Consider the following 19,909-nt stretch of genomic DNA (forward strand, 5'->3'; position numbering starts at 1 on the left):
TCGCATCACCAGGGCCCAGAAAATGTTCAACTGTTCTTTGTGCGTTTCATCCACTTAGGCAACTTCTGTCACACTCTCCTACTCCAGCCTATGTCCTGTGCCTCTCTAATTACACAAAGTATGAAAGAGGGCTTTTGCCCCCCTGTTTGCTCGTGAAAAACTGGTCTGGCGTTGCCAAAGGAGGCAGTGCCTATCAGAAAGCTTCACAGCCTTGGAGAGCTTAGACAGTACCATGTTTTCTGTAGCTATAGTCAAAATAAGATTTGTGTGGCACTTAATTAATCATCATAGCCACTGTTAACTAAGCTGTGGTAGGCGCCCTACATAAATGATACCTGATTCTCGAAATAACTCTGTAAGGTGGCTACTACATCTGGCTTCCAAGCGAGGAAACTGAAGCTCAATGAGTTTTAAAGTTATTCCTGTGGCTGTGCTGGGAAGTGCAGGGAACAGTAACCAATGGTGGAAAAAGGAGAGTGAATACACAAGTGATGTCCAGATAAAGTGTTTTTCATGCGACTTAGTTTGTAAAAGATCTGTATGTTAAATAGGTGCAGTTATCTGCTTCATTTATTTGTTGGGGGCTGTGACGCTCACAGTAGGGAAATGAGGGGTCCAAGATCAGAGCTAATAAGTGAAGAGCCAGTCCTACATCAAGGACATTGACTTGAGAGGTTTTGTTCCTCTTGGGTTGTTGTACCCCTCTTGGTGGAGGAGAACTTCCGTGAGTAGCTCCCTACATTCAAAGGGTGCCATTTTGTCTCGCCATATTAGCTACTCCCTCTTCTGTGAATCATTGACTAGAAAGAGAAGTAGCAGTGAAAACCTGGGAGGAGCAAAGTGGTAGAGGAGTTTCTACGTCTTCGTAGATCCGTTCCCTTATGCATATAGCAGTGCCACACATTGTCGTTTGGGTGGGAAGAGATGAACAGATGTGTGCCGCGCTGGGTGCTGGGCTGAGGAGAGAAAGAGGCAGGGTGCCTTGAGAAGAGGATGGGATGGGGGAGCTTCCAGTGTGTCCTGGAAAGTTCACAGGTTTGTCTCAGACAGAAAGATGAAGTTAGAGGGAGTGAGTTTGCTGGCAATGGAGACAGAATCATCCCAGCACTGTTTGGGCCTTTCCTGTGAGCTCATTGAGGAGGGCAGGTACATAGCCTGAAAAATAATCCCCTGATGCAGTGAGTGTTCAAAGTATGATGACATTTCAACAGGTTGAAAGGTAATTTTTAAAGGCGAATGACTTGGATATCACGGCCTTACTCATTCTGGTCCATGTTTTCCTTTCTTCCTTTCACGAAGTTTCTTTGAACATACGTGTAGACTTCCGTGTGCCTGTGTGTTTTCAGTTCTGGAATTCCCCAAAAGGATGCCTGACCACCATCAGGGGAATAAGTCACCACAGAAATCCTTATTGAGGAAGAGAAACATTTTATTGAAGGTGACATAACCTGCTAAGATTTTGTTGGTTCACAATGAAGATACTGTCTAACTGGAGAGCAGGGCGGTTTTAATTTCAGAGTCTGCTTGGAAACCTTGGTCGGCAGAGGAAAGGATGCCAGTTACGAGCCCCTTGCCAAACAACATAGGGAGCCTCATGGCTCCCTTTAGTTAAACAAATACTTGGCCACATATTTGAAACTGATTTTTTTTTCTTTTTTTGGGGGGGTGGTTTAAATTCTTGGGCGAGGTGATTTCTACACTAATCCCTGTAAGTAGAAGGGAGGAACTATTCCAATTTATTACCCCATGGTTAGGGACTCCTCCCTACCTCTGAACTTTGGGGCAAGAACTAGTAGTTGTTTATTCAGATATATTAAGGCAGAAAGTGATAAATCCCATAGAAGTCAGGAAAAATTACTGTTGAAGTTCAAGGCAAAGAGAGCAGTTCAAGCTGAGGGATGTTGGTTTGAAAGGGCTGTCATTTTAATAGCCTGTGGTGACCTGGTGGGGTTTTAATAGGTAAGTGGTCCCTCCAAAGGGGCAGAGTCAGACTACAAAGAATGTATTAAAGTGATGGAACATATCCCAGACCCATACACTGTTGACTCCTGGGGTTATGGACATGAAGAGTGACGGCAAATGTTGCATTGGCCTAGATAATTATTCTTGTCTGCCTACCGTCCTCCTTCCCTTTGCTGAACATTCAGATTATTTCGAGGGTGGCCCCTCCACTGCTCTGGCCATAGGTCCAAATGATGCTGGCATCTTCTCATGTGATCTTGCCTTCTTCGATGCGGTGGGCTGGGCATCATCCCACTCAGACTGAACCAATCATAGCACCTCTCCTTGGTCACTGAGAGTCCCTCTTTGGGATTCTTCAGATTGGGGTTAGGAGGGACATAGCGCCTTTCAGGAGAGGCAGTGCTAGAAGGTGGGAGTAGAGGCTGTTTGCTGGGAGAAAGCAGTCTGTGGTAGGAGGAAACCCTAAGGACTATGTGTAAAGAGAGAAGCAGTTGCATGATAAGGTCCTGCTAGGTTCCAGGCCCTTGCTCTCTTCTCTGAGGTCCTGTTGTGGCCCAGGTGCCTCCCTCTCAAGGCTTGGTTGTTAAATTCCCTTGGTTCTGTGACATGTCCTCACATGCTTTCAGTAAATCTTCTCTCTCCCTCTTTTATTTTTATGAGATTATGTATGTAATCTCTCAACTCGTTCTGTAAGACACAGCTTGAAGGGTTTTTTTTGTTTTCTGCAAGACCTCTGAATTCCCTGAGTTCATCATTCTTCTTAAAAATTTTTAGAATTTATTTTCTCATTATGATAAGTGTACTCTTTAATCCCCATCTCCTATTTCCCCCATCCATCCATCCACCTCCCCTCTGGTAACCATCGGTTGGTTCTCTGTAGTTAGAACTCTCTTTCTTCCTTCCTTCCTTTCTTTCTTTCTTTCTTTCTTTCTTTCTTTCTTTCTTTCTTTCTTTCTTTCTTTCATGTATTTTTTTGTGTGTGTATGTGAGAGAGAGAGAGAGAGAGAGAGAGGGGCAGAGAGAGGGGCAGAGAGAGGGAGTAAGAGATTTCTAAGCAGGCTCCTCACTGTTAGCACAGAGCCTGATACTGGGTTTGATTCCATGAACCATGAGATCATGACCTGGGCTGAAATCAAGAGTCAGACACTTAACCCATTGAGCCACCCAGGTGCCCTGTGGAGTCTGTTTCTTGATTTGTCTGTCGTTTTTGTTCCTTCACTCATTTATTTTGTTTCTCAGATTTCACATATGAGCGAGTTCACATGGCATTTGTCTTTCTCTGACTTTCTTTGCTAAGGATTATAACCCCTTGCTCCATCCATGTTGTTCCAAATGACAAGATTTCATTCTTTTTAATGGCTGAGTGATAGTCATTATGTATATACAGCACATCTTCTTTATCCATTCATCAACTAATGGACAGCTGGGCTGCTTCCACAATTTGGCTATTACGAATGATGCTGCAGTAAACTTATCCTTGCCACTTTGGCTTTTGCATGTTTTTATAATAGCCCCTTCATTAGTGCGTTGCAGCTAGTATTGAATGTCTCGCGCTAAGACAGTGAATTCCTTTAGGACAGAGCCGGGTGACCTGTTTTCACAACTCTACTGCTTGGATCACAGAAAGCAGGCAGTAAATATTTAAAGCATATTTTGGCACAGATTTACTCACACTATACTCAGATACTTTTTCATTTTGTCTTGGTTCCTTTATTTTGCCTGTAATAGATCTGATATTGTTATGAAGTCCTATACTCCAGACGGTGGGGAGGGGAAAGGATGTATTTTAGTCTAATACAGAAAACTTGGTATGATGCAATAATAGAAACCATTATTTTTGCTGTTCAGTCTCTCCAAGTAAAATATCCAGTTTATCCAATTTCTTTCTGATCCTCCTCTTTCTGGCCAAGCTGCTATAGAATGTGATTTTTCTGGTGAGGATGGGGGCATTTAGAAGAGGCCTAATTTTTGAATGTCCCGTGTGTCCTCCTGGTATCTGCTACAGATCTGCTGGCCTGGGCTCTTCCCTAAGGCATGAATGTTTTTTATGGGGTGCCATGACATCTTTGACCAATGTTCTGCAACTGTATCCTCTCCCTGGTGTTAGTCTAGATTTCTCCTGGTGACTTCTCCTTCACTGACTTGGCCTCACCCTTGTTATACTATATAAAACTTGGGATCTCTGTCCCGGGCTGCTGGCTCGGGTGTTCCTCTAGAGATATCTGCTCCAGGGTCCTTTCCTTGGTGCCTTGGCTGGTCCGTGGCAAGCCACAAGTACTCTACTCAGCCATTAATACTCCTCTCACAGGCCTGTAGGATCTTAGGGACCCATTCCCCCCACTTAGGCAAGTGGGAGCAGCTCGGGAAAGCTGGCCCTGCTGCCTGACCTCACTCTCCCACTAAGTGTTCTTGGCAGTGGTTTCCCTTGTGATGGTGTGGGGCAGTCTGCAAGGTGGTCTCCTTCAGAGCCCCATGTGGAAGTACGAAAGCCCATCAACGCTGAGTTCCCCCCAGGCAAGGAAACCACATGTCTCATTTCTTTGATCTCTTTTGTCCCTGCCAATGAAAACCCCGTTATGAATTCTAACAAATGTCATATCCAGCTATCATTCATACTAATTTACCCAGAGGTTTCCAGAGTTGCTCAGGATTCTGAATCCTTTCGGAAATCAAGTAGAGTTTCCCATCTGGGAGAAACCCAGAACAGTTAGGAGGAATGCCAAGCAGTGCTTGGCTTTCATCATTGATTGATTGATGGATTCATTCATTCAATCGACATGTTGTTGTTGAGCACACAAAAATAAGTGAGAGGTATTTGGAAGCTGGTAAGAGAGTAGATTTTAAAAGTTCTCATCACAAGAAAAAATATGTGTATGACGATGGATGTTAACTGGACTTATTGTGAGCATTTTGCAATATATACAAATATCAAATCCTTGTTATTCACCTGAAACTAATGTCGTTCATCTCCCCCAAAAGTGAAAGGATTTACGTTTTAGTGGAGAATTCTCCATTTCATTAACATAGTTCCTTTTTGGTAGTGGAACTTAGTTACTTTTGGGGATGTTAAGTGGGGCAAAAACACATAGCTCTACAGATGGGTGCTGGAGAATTGGAGCTCCCTGTGACTTCTGAAGTGGATATAATCATTTTTATGTGCCATTGGTTTTTTTTTTCTATAAGATAATCCAGGATATGAATTATTCATAGGGTTTCTTGTGATGATGACATATAGGAGCATCTTCCTGATCAGTTAGTTTGTATTTTTTCTCTACAGTTAACAGGAAAGGTCTTGTCAAAGTCCTGCCAGTTTATTTGACGTCTTTCACTTCTGTCCTGGTGGTTGTATGATGTGCTCCTGTTGTTCCCCTTCGGTTTACTTAGTGCTCCTTTGTGTAGACTAACTTGATTTAGGCCTCAGCTACATCAAGAAGGAAAGGAATTGCTGGGCCACCTGGCTGGCTCAGTCGGAGGAGCATGAAACTCTTGATCTTAGGGTCTCGAGTCCGAGCCCCATGTTGAGCGTAGAGATGACTTAAAAAAAAAATAAAAATTTTTAAAAAAGGAAAGGAATTGCTGGTTAAGTCTAATCACAACACATGACTGAACATGTCCCAGATAGCTTGGGAGAAGCCAGGGTGGAAAGGGTGGAAAAAAGTTACATAGTTAAACTGCTTTTGCACACATAAACATAGGTGCTCTTAAAGGCTACTTTGTGTTACTATAATTAGGAATGAGAACTTGGAAAGATTTGGGAGAAAATTGTTACTGTTCTCTAAGAACAATGTTTTCTTGCTCTCTTCAACCTTCTCTGCATCCCCCCCCCCCCCCCACCCCGTGCCTCTGGTGTATGACCAGGAAAAGGCCTATTCTCTTCTTGGATAATTTTGATAATGAGGTCTTTCAGAACAGCAGAATAGGGCTTCTTTTAGGATCTGATTTTAGAGTACCAAGTTGTAACTTGTTATTTAGAAAGGCTTTTAAATTGTTGTTCTGAGGGAGAGGGCTAGAAAAACAGCTTTCACCTCAGCACCTTTGGAATCCCTTGACTTTTGTCCTCAGTTCTTATTGTTAACAGAATAGGTCGAGAGGTCTGATCTTATCCCAGGGCTCCCTTTTCTTTCACAGGATCCCAGGAGGCTGAGGAAGTTCTGAGGATGAAGTAGGCATTTGGATCAACGTTAGAACCACTCTATTTTGGTAGATAGAGGTTCCCTGCATTCTCCCAGGCATGCCTTGGTGTACACGTACATCTTTGAGTAACTTCATTTTACATTATGACCCACAGGAAATTCCTGGGCTGGGGATAATTTTAGAATGTGGATGGCTCTTTTCTGTAACCTCAAGTCCAACTCAGAAGGATGAGGCCAAGAGATTTTTCCAGGCCAAGACTAATATCAGGAAAATCCTAAGAGAAACTTAGAGGAAGAATAAGCAAGGAGATAAATGGCAGTCTAGCCCTGAAAATGTTCCTTTTCACTTAGGACGGTGAGTGTTATTCATCCTTGTGGAACACTCAGAGACCATTGACAGAAAGGGCTACTGTAAGTTTCAGAATTCGGCAAAAGTTCTCTTTCAAGTTGGGAATCAGGGGCTAGGGTGCTGCAGTGAGAAAGGCTGTCTCATTGGGCACCATTTGCATTCTGGTTCTGTCACTTAATAGCTTTAGTGGGTTAGTCATTCTCTTTGGGCCTCACCTTCCTTGTCTACAAAGCTAACACGATAACATCTCAGGTGGCTAGGGAGAGTTGGGCTCGCAGATGGGCCAGAACAGTCCTATGTACTCCTGCAGAAAACACTTCCAATTAATGCATTTACATGGGTATTATCTGATACGGTCGGTTTACCGATTACCTGGTATTTTGCCTGAGATTCTGCAGCCGTTCTTTCACATCGGCACATTTTTAAGACACAGCCTATTTCTTCCTTTGTTTTACGTGTAAAAACCGTTACTGTTAGAACTCGAGAAAATATGGAAAGTGAAGAGTTGAAATTAAAAGCCACTTTGTTGTACTCCATTACCCAGAAGAGAGCAGCTAACATCTCCGTGTATCTTTCCAGTCTTGCTCTCAGTTACCTTGTACGTTGTTGTGTGGCTGAACAAAATGAAATCCTCTACTTACTGTTCTATGAATGTTTTCTCAGCGAGACTCAGACTGTCTTATTCCGGCAGCAGATCTACAGAGGCAGAAAGCATGGGCTCAGGAAGTGAACAAACACACGTAGGCACAAGTCATATTGTAACACATTAATGAAAGTTCCTGATGGGAAAATGCCAGACATTGCTGAAATGCCATTTTATTTAGCTCAAGTGGGATACTCAGTAAGCCCAGTTATTAAATAAAGTATTTTGAACCAGCTAGCAGAGTGCCTGCGTGGAGCTGCCGTTGACTAGTTTGGGGAAGTTATTTAAATGGCACCACGGTTTCTTACTCTGTAAAATGGAAATAAGAAATAGTACTGTTTCAAAGGATCGTTCTGAGGATCCAATGAGCCATTAAATGGAAATGACACAGTGCCTGGTTTAGAGAAAGCATCGTATCAGTGTGAGCTGTAATAGCAGTGTTATCTCGTATAATTACCTGTTATAGAGCAGGTGTTTAATAGATGCTGATTCTTGGAGTACCTAGTGTTTTTCTTCTCTCCATTTTAATGTTTTGGCTTTCTTTCCCCTGATCTTTCTAGTACCTTTACCTTGCAAATCTGCCTGATCGTCCATTGTTCCTTTAATAAAAGAGTGATCACCCGGTTTTTAAAATAAAGAGAAGAAAGAGGAATTCTTGGGCTGCCTCTGCCCGCGGGCACGGGCACGTCGGATGGTGTTGCACAGGAAGCGCCTGCCACCTGCAGGGTTCGGCACAATGGGAGAATCTGTTTTTAGCTCAGACCCCCACCAGGAAGTTGCTTGTCCTACCAGGAGGAACGAAATAAAACTTCTGTCTCCAGAGTGTGGTACATCAGATAGGACAAAACACAGAGGGAACGGGCAGGAAGGGCTCAGAGAAGGAGAACAGCTCGTGGCTGTTTAGAGCCTGGTTAGGGGACCTCCTGGGGAAGTGGTCTATAATGACTGTACTTAAAGATGTTTTTAAGAGCCTGAGATGGAGGCTGAGGGACCTGGGCTGGGCCCAACAGGTAGCACGGTGGCTGGTATTCAGTAGACACTCAGTAAATGTTGGAAAAGGGAATGAAGGAATGAATGGAAAAAATAAGAAAGCAATACTCCCCTCACAACCAGGTGTAGAGCAAGAACAGCTGAGCAGCTCGCAAGAAAACTTCCAGAATCTGAGGAAATTTGTCAGGTGGGGAAGGAATAGTCTCTTAGTTGTACCTGGTACAAGGTTTCTCTTCTTAATGAAGAGTATTCACGCCTTCAGATAATATTTATTAAGTATCTCTTATGTACTTGACATAGTTCTAGGCCCTGGGGATATAGTGGAGAAAGCATTCAATGTCACTGTTCTGAGGGAGTTTACATTTTAGTAGAAGGAAACACAATATATAATATATACATAATGTGTTAGGTGATGATTAATGGTATAAGGGAAAAGAGAACAGGTGGTTGGGGGAGGTGTTGTTTTATATACCTAATGGCCTGGGAGAGCCTGTTTGATAAGATAACATTTGAGTAAAGAGCTGATGAAAGTGAGGAAGCAAAGGATCTGGTTATCTAGGGCAAGAACAATCCTGGTAGAGAGTATAGCAAGTGCAAATGGCCGGAGGCATGGAATAGCAAGGACAGTGTAGCTGGAGTAGAGTGATCAGTAGGCTTCAGAGAGGTTGGGTGAGTATGGAGAAAGGGCAGATTGGATAAGTCTGATACTGTGATTTATAGTAGGAAGTACATATTTGGGCTTTCTCCTGTTTCTGGCAAAGAGTTCCTAAAAGTCTTAGAATGTCCTAAGTAGTGAACGTGATGAAGACGTGACTTTTGGACCTAAGATTTGGGGGCTAGTTGCCAGGAGAATGGGCCATGTGATTAGAAGGTTGGAACTTTTAGTGCCCCCCAGCCCCGCCCCTGCCTCCAGGGAGGGGGAAATGGGCTGAAGATTGAGTTCAGTCACCAATGGCCAAAAAAAATGTTTTTAATGTTTGTTTATTTTTGAGAGACAGAACATGTGCACGTGCAAGAGAGAGAGAGAGAGAGAGCGAACTGTAGAGGAGAAGAGAGAGAGGGAAACACAGAATCCAAAGCAGGCTCCAGGCTCCCGGCTCCCAGCTGTCAGCGCAAAGCCTGACTCGGGACTCAAACTCATGAACCGTGAGATCGTGACCTGAGTCAAAGTGAGAGTTTTAACTTACTGAGCCACCCACGCATTCTACCAATGGCCGAAGATTTAATCAATCAGGTGTATGTAATGAGACAAAGAGGCCAGGATTCAGAGAGCTTCTGGATGGAAAACAGGAAGAGGTGTCAAGATAGCATTGCACTGAGAGAACATAGAAGGTCCCGTATGCATCTCTTCCGCGTAGCTGTTCCTGAGTTATATTCTCTTCTAATAAACCAGAAGTTGAATTAGTAAAATGCTATCCTCAGGTCTTTGAACCTCTCAGGCAAATTAATCACACCTAAGGAGAGGGGCTCACGGCAACCTCATTTATAGCTAGTTGGTCGGAAGTATAGGTGACAAGCTGGACTTGCATCCGGTTGAACCGGGGGTGGGGAGCAGTCTCCTAGGACTGAGCCTTTAACCTGTGGATTCCGATGTTATCTCTGGGCGGACAGTGTCAGAACTGAGTTTGATTGTAGAACGCTCCATTGGTGTCTGCGAGTTGCTTGCGTGTGTGGGGATATACCTTCCTCAGACACGCCCTGCCTGTGTTAAAGTGGGTCCTAGAGCCATCTTAGTAAGTAAGGCACAGTAGGTTGGAGTAAAGTTTGGCTTGTACTCAAAATGAGATGGGTAGCTACTGGAGAATTTTGCAGAGTCAAGACATGATTTGGTTTTCTTTGTAAAGAGATTGCCTTTGTATGTTGCAGAGGGCAGGTTGTCAAGGGCAGAAAAGTGGAAGCGAGGGGGCCAGTTAAGGGGACAGTGATCTTGCAATGGGCTGGGCACGAGATGGTGGTGACTCACCTTGGCAGGGCAGTGGCTGGAGGTGGAAGGAAAAAAAAGGCCGGACTGTGGATCTGTTGGGTTGTGAAAGAGAACAGTCAAGGTGACTCTGAGGAAAGGCAGAGTTGCCCTTCACTGTGAGGAGCACGTGGAGAAGGGAGAAAGTCAGGAGTTCTCTTTTGCACTCGCGGATGTTGGACAACTCTGTGGAGATGTTAAGGACAGGGTTGTGATTCAGGGGAGAGGTTGGGGTCGGAGATGAAACTATAGGAGTCATTATTGTACAGTGATCTGTGAGACCATGTTGTTAGATGATCCAGGGGATGTGGGAGAGGGAGAGAGAAAGGCAGAGGGAATGTGACGATTGATCCTAGGACCCTGCAACCTGCCAAAATTTAGAAGATGAGGGAGACTGAGAAGGAAAGGTGAGAGAGAGAGAGAGAAGGTAGGTTTGTCCTGGAGGCAGAGGGGAAAAGAGCAATGAGCTGTGTCAAATGCTATCTTAGGTCACATAAGGTGAGCAGGGAGAACTGACCACTAAGTTCTGGGGGCACAGTCTCAGTGGGGTGGAGGTGCTGGGAACTGAACTCTCAAACATCCTTTACCCATCTCATGGTGGTTAGTCGTTCTCAATAAATCCTTCTCTATGCATCAACTGCTGGGTTTAAAGCACAGTTAAACGAATGGGTGAGGGAAAGAAACCAACCTGCCCGGCCAATGTAAAGAGATACCGGGACCGAGAGGCCCTCTGCTGACCATGGCAGGCAAGAGCTGGGCCCCCAGAGTGGGCCAAACCTGGTCAGCAGCACATTTGCAAAAGGCTGCCTTAGCCGGCTTGGTTCGTGTCTGGGTGTGGGTCTCTTACATAACCAGGCAACTGGGCCGCATTTTCCTTAAGCTGCAAGGCCCTTAGCTTAGGGAGGGAGGGTTGGATTTCATTAGAACTCAGGTTGCAGAGGCCCTGCACTGGTCCGTGCTATTAACTATTCCCTGCCCACTTGCAGGTAGTTGTAAATATCAGAAACAAGAGAGGTTATTTGCAGCTGCTTTTCCCCCTCTCCCCCTTTCTAGCTCCCCTCCCTGTGGGTGAAATACATTTATTCACATTTGTCTCTCGTGTTACCAAACCAGAGCGTCTAGTATAGCAAAGAAGTGCTGATGCAAACTTCTGTTTCAGGGGAGTCCTTGTAGAGTTGCATAGATCACATTACAGAGCAGGGAGCATAAGGGGAGACGAGAATGCTGGGGACCCACTTGGCGTTGGTGTTTATTCTCTAGGCACTCTGCAGTGAGAACCTGGCCCAAGGCCACTTGATCATGTTGGAACATCATAGTTTCTGAAATCCTTCCTTTGTTCTTGGGAAACACTGTCTCTGATTGTCTGACTTTATTCTTTGTTCTTTTATAATCTCCCCTCTTTCGTGAGCTTTCATGCTTGAGTTGCTGGAGGTAAATCTTATAGACAGTTGTTTAACTTTGTTTTTTGGTTGCCATTTTCAGGATGGACTTGGCAGAATTTCTTAACGTGAGCTAAATCTGAAGTACGGGAGTTACAACGTTTTAAAAGCTCTTCGTGTAGGAAATGGAATGTTTTGAAGATTCCAATTTCCTAGGGTTGGTTTAAACATGTAGAGTTATAACCAAGGTAGACATCATATTATTAAAGAAGCAAAACTATGGTAAAGTATCAAAACCATACAACCTCATTTACGTGTATGGTAGTAGCGAGCATTTATATAGGGCTTACTTTGTGTCAGATCGTGTCCAATCAGTTAAAATATTAAATCACTTGATCCTGATGATCATCCTAGGAGATAGGTTATCATACCTGTTTTACAGATCAGGAAATGGAGGTGTGGAGAGGTTGAGTAACTCGCCCAGGGTCACACAGCTAATACATGGTGAAGTAGGGCTTTGAATTCAAGCAGCCCAATACCTTTGCTCTTAATAAACTGGAGTACATTGTTCTTTGCCAGGTTAAAATTTGCAGCCGTTTGTATGGGCATCGAGTTTTGCTTACCTTGTATACAGTCTTTGAAGTATTGGGTTTACTACCCAGTAAAAATAAATGTTATCAACAAAACTGTAAAGTTAACTTTTTGCTAAGAAAAACGGTTTTAAAAAGAACCTAATTTAAAACAAAGAGCTGATTTTCTTATTGCAAATTATTTCTGTATGCTAATTGAGAAAGGATCTGAAGGATGTTCTTTTTTGGGGCAGCAGTTTTTCTCTTAATTTGCTACTAAAGTGAAAGGTATGAAATGTATCTTAAATCTTGAAAAGATAAGAAAAGCTATTGTAGCTTTTTTCTTTTAATTTCTTTTTTTTTCTTTAAATGACTGAGGCAAAAAGAAATTAGCCACTTGGCTATATGTAGCTGGTGATTATTTGAAAGTATTTTTGAAGACTTTTTTTTTTTTCCTACTAAATCTTACTCTGGTTTGAAGCTCATTAGATATGGTGACTAGTGTTGAAGTTAATAAAGGAGTGGAGATCTTGTAAGTGTGTCATCTTCTGGTTTGTTCTCCTGTGTTCATTTCTACATCCAGTTATCCTTTGGTAGTGTTTGGCAAGTTGGGACTCTGGATGCTTTGTGGAAAAAGTCTTAGGGGTCAGTCTTCTAAATTGTTGCATTGAGTGACCCAGAAAACCTACATGGCAGATTGTGGATGAGAGATCTAGAGAGGAAGCAGATTTTCCATTGTCACTACTGTCTTCTGATTTTGTACAGTTATGTTCCCTCCCCCAACCCCCACAAAGATTGATTGTCTCTGTGGAGTCATTACCTGAGTGACAGGATGATGAGCTGGTCTAGGCAGCTTTTCCAAAGTGTAGGGTAAGTTCTCCTGGGCACTTTTGGTCTTGGAGATTGGATCCCAACCTAACATGAGATGGCATTGAATCACATAATAAGGCAGGTATTTGCTTTGCATTTTTCTTTTGGTCGCTCTGCTGATTCAAGGAGAAAGTTCATTTTGCACACTGCTTCTTGACCACCTTTCCAGTCCTTGCGAATTTCCCTTCATCACAATGAGCAAGCAGCCCTTGTACGGCGTCAGCGTTGATGGGCAACTGTGTTCAGTCAGAAGGTAGTTACATGGTTTTAGTGTGTATAATTCTCTTCGGCTTTTTGTGGGGAATACTAGCTTTCTGTTTATAGTGAGCATTAAGTGTTTCTTTCAAACATCATTGTATTCAGAGTAAAAAGGTGAGTCAATCTAAAAACAAGTACTAGAGAATATAATAACACAGGTAGTAAGTAGCTATGGCAAAATTGTGAATTTGGTAGAGGAATGACACAATCTTGGGAAATGCTGGTATAATATCTGCTGTAATTTTTACAGCAGATCCCATTTCTTGTTTGAAATTACTGGGACTAGATTGGTTTTAGAATTTAGCATTTTCAGATCTTTTTGAAATAATGCTTATATATATATGATATGACTGGCAATGCCATTCTCCAGTGTGGTAATATTTCTGCAGCAGAATGCATGAGTATTCACACCAGATAAGGTAAATAAAAACTCTGCATGGCCTCATATGGATTCAGGTCAGATTTTGCACCAAATATGTTTGTGAGCCAAATTGATACAGAAAAGTTTTGATTTTAAGAGCTTTCTCGATTTCAGAATTGGAGATAAGAGATTATGCACCTGTCTTTGTTAACAAGTGACATCGTTTTCTAAAACACTAGTCAAATTATGAAGAAAACAAATTAAACACCAGTTTGGTCAAAGTAACCAAAGGAACTCGGCCATCTTGGAGTTTATTTTACTGCTTGGTTTGATCTTACACATTCTGACCTGCTGCATAGGGCCAGATAGATTTGTTTGGGGGGGGGTGGCGGGGGGGGGGGAAGGTGAATGCAAGGATAACAAAAGTAGTTCTTAGTTCTGCTCATCTTTGAAGTGAGGGTCAGAGTTTTGACAACAAAGCTCTTTCTCTTGGTAGTTCATAACATGGCTTTTGGGTGACTGGTCAGTACATTCACTGGTACCACACAATTTGTGGTGCTGTTGCTTTTGGTTCTATGTTTTTAAGATAGAATCCATCAATTGTTTGCAATTGTTTTGTTGAATGTCTTGTTCTTAGTCTAGTTACCGATGAAGTCTTAAATTTGCCGGTGATAGAAGTGGCTAAAAAAAGGGCATAACCGGCCCCCCAAATGTGGTGGCAGAAATACCAGGTGCGTTATAGTGTGTGGACTTAAAACATTCTAGAGCAGTTAGAGGGCGTGTTATTTATGATTGTTTTTCACACATTCTGTAAAATGACCTATAAGCAGGTATTTTCTTCAGAACACATTGAAAGTGTTTTGTCAGGTTCTTGATTTATAATCTTTGGAACATGCTTTTTTAAAAATTTTGTGTAATTACAATGAAAGTGTATGGTAATTGATCATGAAGATTACGCTTGTGAAGAATTTGTGGGTGTGTGTTAGCTATTTAAGTAAATTGATAAAAGAAGACGTTATGGATGTAAGAAAATGCATCCCATTTACACTGTATATTTACTCAGGGGGCTTGATGAAATTTCATTTTGGTCTTCTGTGGTGAACAGGTAGGTTAAGAAATAGAATCTAAAGCTGATGCCGTTTGGCTCATACAATTGATGTATTTTTGTCACTTGCATAATGTCATCCAGCAGTTTCTAAGAAAGAACAATTTTTTATCCTAGTACATCAGCCCGACAGTTAATAATTTTTTTTTTTTTTCATTTTCTCATGCACTCTCATGGGCTTACCTGGGTTATATGTTATGAGACAGATAGGACGGGCAGGGAGATCATTGCCATTTCTGGTGAAATGGCAACACTATTCATTTTGTACCCACTCTAGAACACTTGCTGGAGTGTCAGGGAAGATGACATTTGCTATAAATAAAACTTTGAATCCACACTATTAGAGTCATTTACAGACATGGGTGTTCTATTATTAATATAGCACTAAGAGAGTATTATTAATATAATTAGTACTATACCTTATGGTTAGTATCAATAATCTCACATTGAACATGCTTGAAGTAGCTATTAATAACGGAATATAGTATCAGTGACAATTAATATTTATTGACCTCTTGCTAAATGCTAGGCATGTGTTTAGTGCCTTACATGTTTGAACTCCTGTAACCCTCATACCCTATGACAGGGAAAGCACGATGAAGATCAGCTTTTATAGAAGAAGAAACTCTGTTAAGGTATTGGGACATAAGTAATTTAACCACAGTCACAGGAAATGAAGCATTCTGGCTCCACTGTGTTTTATTGCCTTCAACCTTAGGTTCCCTACAAATATGGTTGCACCGTTCTCTTTGGGATTCAACTTTAAGCAACCTCATCTATTTGTAACAAAGCTGCGAGCATAGAAGCAAGTGAAAACAATTCTGTAATTAAAATAGCAACATTCTCTTTAAGAGTGTGCACAGTCAGGCTGTACAGAACTACTGGACGTTGTACTATTTTAGGTCTGTTAGTAAAGGGTATGGAGCCCAGACACTGGAGTGGAATCCAGGGGTTGTAGTTCAGGCACTGATGCTTCCAAGCTATTAAGTGAGATGAATGTTAATCTGTTAGAAATTGAAAGCACGGGGCGCCTGGGTGGCTCAGTCAGTTAAGTGGCCGACTTCGGCTCAGGTCATGATCTCGCGGTCCGTGAGTTCGAGCCCCGCATCGGGCTCTGTGCTGACAGCTCAGATTCTGTGTCTCCCTCTCTCTGACCCTCCCCCGTTCATGCTCTGTCTCTCTCTGTCTCAAAAATAAATAAACGTTAAAAAAATTTTTTTTTAAATAAAAAAAAATTGAAAGCAAAAATCTAATGATTTTATAGAAATCTCTTTTGATTGGAAAAACAGTGCTTGAAATGGGCACATATTTATCTATTCATGTCTTCTGCCCATCTCTTCACTGGATTATTTGTTTTTCGGGTGTGGAGTTTGGTGGGTTCTTTATGGATTTTGGATACTAGTCCTTATTCCGATATGTCATTTGCAAATATCTTCTCCCATTCTGTCAGTTGCTTTTAGTTTTGTTGATTGTTTGCTTTGCTGTACAGAAGCTTTTTATCTTGATGAGCGCCCAATAGTTCGTTTTTGCTTTTATTCCCCTTGTCTCCGGAGACCTGTCTAGTAAGAAGTTGCTGCAGCCGAGGTCAAAGAGGTTGCTGCCTGGTTTCTCCATATTTATCTAGTACTGTTCTGTAGGCTTTAAATAACTGGGAAGGTTTGGATGTAGAATAGAAAATACATGCATGTAGATCTTAACATGTGAATGAATGTGTTTAAAAAACACAATCTGCGCTTGTTTTTGTTGTTGTTTTACGGTTTGATTAAGAAGGTAAAGTTTGACTGTAAAATAAGTTCCATCTACTCTTTTCTGTCTGATTTTCATTTTTCTGCTAGATCACTCTTTTGATGTCTTCAAAAAATCCAAGCGTTCCCCAGCATTCTCTGCTGCAGGCCAGCTCTCTGACGTGCTGAATGGTGGCGATGAAGTTTATGCCAACTGTATGGTGATAGATCAGGTAAGGTGTGACTGATGTTACAAGAGGGATCTTGCTCTCTTTCCAAACGCTGAGTAACTGGGAAATATATTCAGCCTTCTGTTTGCAGCTCTCAAGATTTCAGCCTGAGGGTGGCCCTGGTGATGCTACAGTAGAGCCTCCTCATATGAGCATTTAACTTAAGTTCTTCTTTCCATTCACAGCACGCATTAACCCATCATGAAGCACTATAGAGAGGGATTGTGAGACACTGTCAAATGAGAAGAGTGTGAGAGCTCTTGTCTTACAGCCAAAATAGGAAATGACAGTTGGAAGCTTATATATATACACATACACATATGTATGTATGTATGTGTGTATATATATATGTATACGTATATATATATTAAACATACATATGTATATATATATATACACACACATATATACATAATATATATATTAAACATTTATTTATTTTTGAGAGGCAGAGACAGTGTGAGCAGGGGAGGGGCAGAGAAAAAGAGGTTGACACAATCTGAAGCAGGCTCCAGACTCCCAGCTGTCAGCACAGAGTCCAACGTGGGGCTCAAACTGACGAACTGTGAGATCATGACCTGGGTTGAAGTCAGCTGCTTACCCAACTCAGCTACCCAGGCACCCCGGGAAACTATTATCTTCTTTACAGCTTTTCAGAGTAACAGTGTGTATACAACCTGATTCGACAATAGTTGTATTCAAATCCAGGAAACAGTTATGAGCAAAAGCTTGATGCTAGCCCCATACAATGTTGCCATATAAATCACTTCTTTAATCCTTACAACACACCTGTTAACATATGGTAAGGTTATATAGCTTCAATATTAAAAGAGAATGGTATCATACTCCTGGGAAGTTGGAACCCTTTAGAATGCCCCACCTATTCTCTGGCAGAGATGGGTGAGTTAGATCTCACAGAGGCATGTGGTTTGAATGATCCTCAGATTTTAATATTTATAAAAATTAATACAGGGGCGCCTGGGTGGCGCAGTCGGTTGAGCGTCCGACTTCAGCCAGGTCACGATCTCGCGGTCCGGGAGTTCGAGCTCTGCGTCAGGCTCTGGGCTGATGGCTCAGAGCCTGGAGCCTGTTTCCGATTCTGTGTCTCCCTCTCTCTCTGCCCCTCCCCCATTCATGCTCTGTCTCTCTCTGTCCCAAAAATAAATAAACGTTGAAAAAAAAATTAAAAAAGAAAATTAATACATAGTTTTAGATCTGAAGATTACTCTGCATACTAATTTATGGACAATTTTAGGCATTTTCAAGGGTAATTTTGACAGTATATAATTTTTGCCTTATCCACAGACTTCAAAACCTAATGTCGAGAAAAGGTGCATCGTACATATGCTTATTGAGCCCCCTTTTGTTGTTGTTAGTATGCGTATTACTTATAGATGTTTTCTGTGATACATACTTTTCTGTCTAGTAGATCTCAATTTCACCCCGAGTCAAGTATTTTGGGTTGTTTTCCTTTTGTGTTAAAATCATTGTTACATCAAATCATTGTTACATCATAAATGGCAGAGATTGGGATGATACTCACAATGACAGCGGAACCAATAAATGAGAATGGAAATGAGTTGTAAATAGCTGGTATAGTTTTTTTTTGGCATAAAGCAGCTGAGTGTCAACCCTAGTTACAGAAATCTAGGATGAAACAGAGTTTAGGACAAACAGGGAGTTCTGGGGACATTCTTTGAAGACACAGGGAAATTGGGTTCGGCATGCTCTAGCGACATTCTGATTCTGATGGTTGTGGTATTTTCTCAGCATTTAAATGAAATACTACTTGAGTTCTTATCTTTTGGCTCTGAGCCTTAGTGAATACTGCAATATTTCCTTTTACTTCAAGTAGCTAAAACTGTACATGACTCAGTATTACGTGGGGGACACTTGTGTTCTTGCATTAAGCATGCAAAACTTCCGAAACCAAAGATGAGGTTAGGATATAATTTTGTTTGGGGAGATCTTGAGATAAGTATTGCTTTAGTAATGTGAGGGGTGAATTTCAAGAGAACTCAAATAGCCTAATCGATAAACTGAAATGGGGCAGAGGATTGCTGGATTTGTGCAACGAAAACAGAACTAAAACTACAAGTATGAATACAAATCACAAAGTTCACTCTGTCAGTGGGGCATAGTTCTATGGTTTCTTTCACTTTTCCTACATCGATTTGAATAGCAAGGATAATATAAGAAGTCCAAATTCTGCATATTTGAAATAATTGCTATCAGTATCTGAGAAGAATCCTGTTTAATTTCTTTCATCTGCCCCAGCCTGGCACAGAAATCTAACTAGATTGTGATGAGACTCTTTTTTGTGATGCTTTTTCCAGTGAATTCTCAAAGTTATCAACCTATCTGATGAGGAGATATACATGGTAGAAACTATTTTGCAAATTACTCTGTCATATAAACTACTTTGAAAAAAATCCATTTTATTTGGACATCATTTCAAACCATAATTTGGTACAAAGAATACATGTATACTCTTTATCAAAATTCCCCAAATGTTAATATTTTACCACATTTTAGGGTATATATACTCTGAGCATGTGTTTCTAGATGCAAATGATGAAAATAAGTACATCAATATTAACCATTTAAGGCAAGTTGAAAAATATGGTGCCCTTTTACCCCTCAGTCTTTCATAGTCTATTTCCTAAAAAACATGGTTATCCTCTTACCAAGCACCTATAGTTACTGAAATCAGGAAATCACCATTGACATAGCATTAGCTGTCTACAGACCTCACTCACTTTTACAGATTGACTCAATAAATTCTTTGTAGCAAAAGAATAATCAGTTAAATGTCTTGCATTTAGTTGTCCTTTCTCTTTAAATCTCCTATAGTTTGCAACCTGTCCTTAGTCTTTGTCTTTCATGAAGTTGATAATTTTGAAGACTACAGACCAGGAATGTCCTTCAGTTTTGGTTTCTCTGATAATTCCTCACAACTGGGTTCAGGCTACATGTGGTTGGCAGGAATATTAAAGAAAGGATGTTGTGTTCTTCTCAGTGCATTGTATCAGGAGGCACATGACGCTAATTTATCCCATTACTGGTGATGTTATCTTTGACTTGCCAAGTTTGTTTTCAGTAAAATTACTCTCTCCTTTTAAAATATTAAGCGTCTTGCAGGGAGAGAGTTTGAGTCTGTACATCTCCTGTTACTTAACAAACTCTGAACTGCTGGTTTGAGCATTCCTTGATGATTGTTTTTGCCGTAGTGAATTATTATGATGATGAAGATTTAGGACTCCACCTTTCCTCCTTTTACTTCATTCCCCCTGTACTACCCTGTCACCAGTTTCACCCTCTTTCTTATTACTGTTTTGTCACCTGAAAGTAACTCCTTTGATTACTGCCACCTCAG

General features: G+C 41.6%; 1 protein-coding gene across 1 annotated transcript in view; it reads left to right on the plus strand.

The window, feature by feature from the left end:
- ARHGEF28 (Rho guanine nucleotide exchange factor 28) overlaps positions 1–19,909 on the plus strand; it is a 122,084-nt gene that overhangs the window by 4,313 nt on the left and 97,862 nt on the right. The window contains exon 2 of the mRNA XM_047068626.1: positions 16,415–16,536. Coding sequence (XP_046924582.1) covers positions 16,415–16,536 — 122 coding nt within the window. The remainder of the gene's footprint in view (positions 1–16,414; positions 16,537–19,909) is intronic.

This window comes from Lynx rufus, unplaced genomic scaffold, assembly GCF_022079265.1.
Source record: "Lynx rufus isolate CCGP_SWC_20201006 ecotype Redwood Valley unplaced genomic scaffold, mLynRuf1.p SCAF_1, whole genome shotgun sequence".
In the NCBI taxonomy this organism is placed as follows: domain Eukaryota; kingdom Metazoa; phylum Chordata; class Mammalia; order Carnivora; family Felidae; genus Lynx; species Lynx rufus.